Below are 1,549 nucleotides of genomic sequence, written 5' to 3' on the forward strand. Positions count from 1 at the left end.
CATTGGCCACCGCCCGCCGCGCTCCCCCTCCCCCCTCCCCACAGGGGGCGGGGCCTCCTCGGGGGCGGAGTCCACCTCGGCCCTCCCCCGCGCGCGCCAGGGCCGCCCTCGCCCGCCATTGGCCGCGCCGCCCGTCGCTCTCGCCGCGCGCGGCGCCCATTGGCTGCGGGGGCGGGCGGGGGGCGGGGCGCGGGGCCGCGGCTGCCGCGCGCGGCCCCTCCCTCGGCAGCCCCTCGGCGGCACCGGCGGGTTCGGCCGCTCGCCCGCCCGCGCCCCCGCCCCGCCCCGCGCGCCCGGCCCGGCCCCGGCACCATGAGCGGTAAGGACGGGCCGGGCCCCGAGCGCCGCGCGGGGCCCCGGGCTCTCTCTCTCACACACACACACACAACGCAAGGCGGGCGCCGCGCCCGCCCGCTCGGAGGGGCCAGAGGCGGCCCCGCCCCGCCGGGCCGGGCCGAGGCCCCGCCGGGCCGGGCCTTCGCCCCGCGCCGCGCCCGGGGGGGAAACCTGCCCTTTGGGGGGAGGGACCCGGGGGAGGGGGAAAGGCCTCGGGGGAGGGACCGGGGGGCAGGGATGGGGAGGAGGAGGAGGGGGCGGCGGGGAGGGCCCTGGAATCGTGGAGGGGGTCCCGGGGGATCGGGCGTGGAAGGGGGGGAGAATGGCGGGGGCAGGGTGTGAGCGCAGGTACCGGCGGTTCCCCCCCGCCCGCCATTCCCGGGGAAGGCGCCCGGCGTGGGCGGATGCGGGAGCCGGGGCGGGGGGGCCCGGGAGGGGGGGCCGTGGGAAGGTGTGAGCGGCGGGGGGGGTTTGAGGGGGGTGTTCAGGGGGTTCGACCCCCCCATACCCAGCGTGGGAGCTGGAGGAGACCCCGGTAAAGGGGGCTCGGGGTGTGAGCAGGGACCCCCAGGGCCGGGGTGCGGGGTGGCGGAGGATGAGGAGGCTCCTGAGCAGTGAGAGAGGAAGGATTTTGGGGGGAGAAGGGACGGCGCGGGGGGGGGGTGTCACAGGGAGCGTGGATGGGGGGGGAGAGTTCCAACCGGGGCATCCCGTGGGCTGGATCCACGGTGCGGGGAATCCCGGGGTGGATCCACGGGGCTGGGGCAGGAGGGAAGGGAAGGGAAGGGGGAGGCCCGGGGAGGACCTCGATGGAAGCCAGGGAGTGTCCCGGGCGGCTGGGGAGGAGCTGGGCCCTGGAGCGGGGCCGGGTCCTCCCCCCCTGTCCCGCTGCCAGCTCCCCTTTGGCAGCTCCCTCCGCTTCCCAAACCCCTTCCCACCGGCGCTCCGGAGCACATGGTGTGTGTGTGTGTGTGTGTCCCCCATCCCCAGAGCCCTGCCCGGCTCTCCTGCTCCTCGTGCCCCTTCCCCTGCCCCAAAATGTCTGTAACGCGGGCTGTCGTTCCCCTCCCGCGCAGACCAGGAGAGCCCCGAGGAGATGTCGGCGGTGAAGCCCGACAAGGGCGAAGGCGACGCCAGCAGCACCAGCAGCGCCGGCGGCGGGGAGGCCCAGGTCAGTGCAGGGGGCGTGGGGGAGGACGACCGGCCCCTGCCC

At 77.5% G+C, this 1,549-nt stretch overlaps 1 protein-coding gene across 3 annotated transcripts in view; it reads left to right on the top strand.

Moving 5' to 3' along the window:
* The first annotated feature begins 288 nt into the window (after nucleotides 1-288).
* The window catches only part of SP1 (Sp1 transcription factor), a 13,541-nt gene continuing 12,280 nt past the window's right edge, over nucleotides 289-1,549 (top strand). Inside the window, exons 1-2 of one of the 3 annotated variants that reach the window (XM_017839664.1) lie at nucleotides 289-319; nucleotides 1,413-1,507. In XM_017839664.1, coding sequence (XP_017695153.1) covers nucleotides 313-319; nucleotides 1,413-1,507 — 102 coding nt within the window. In that variant the 5' untranslated portion in view covers nucleotides 289-312. Of the gene's footprint in view, nucleotides 320-649; nucleotides 685-785; nucleotides 1,294-1,412; nucleotides 1,508-1,549 lie in introns of those variants that run through there. The other 2 variants (XM_017839665.1, XM_017839663.1) reach the window with 2 other exon arrangements.

This window comes from Lepidothrix coronata, unplaced genomic scaffold (assembly GCF_001604755.1).
Source record: "Lepidothrix coronata isolate B3197 unplaced genomic scaffold, Lepidothrix_coronata-1.0 Scaffold447, whole genome shotgun sequence".
Classification (NCBI taxonomy): Eukaryota; Metazoa; Chordata; class Aves; order Passeriformes; family Pipridae; genus Lepidothrix; species Lepidothrix coronata.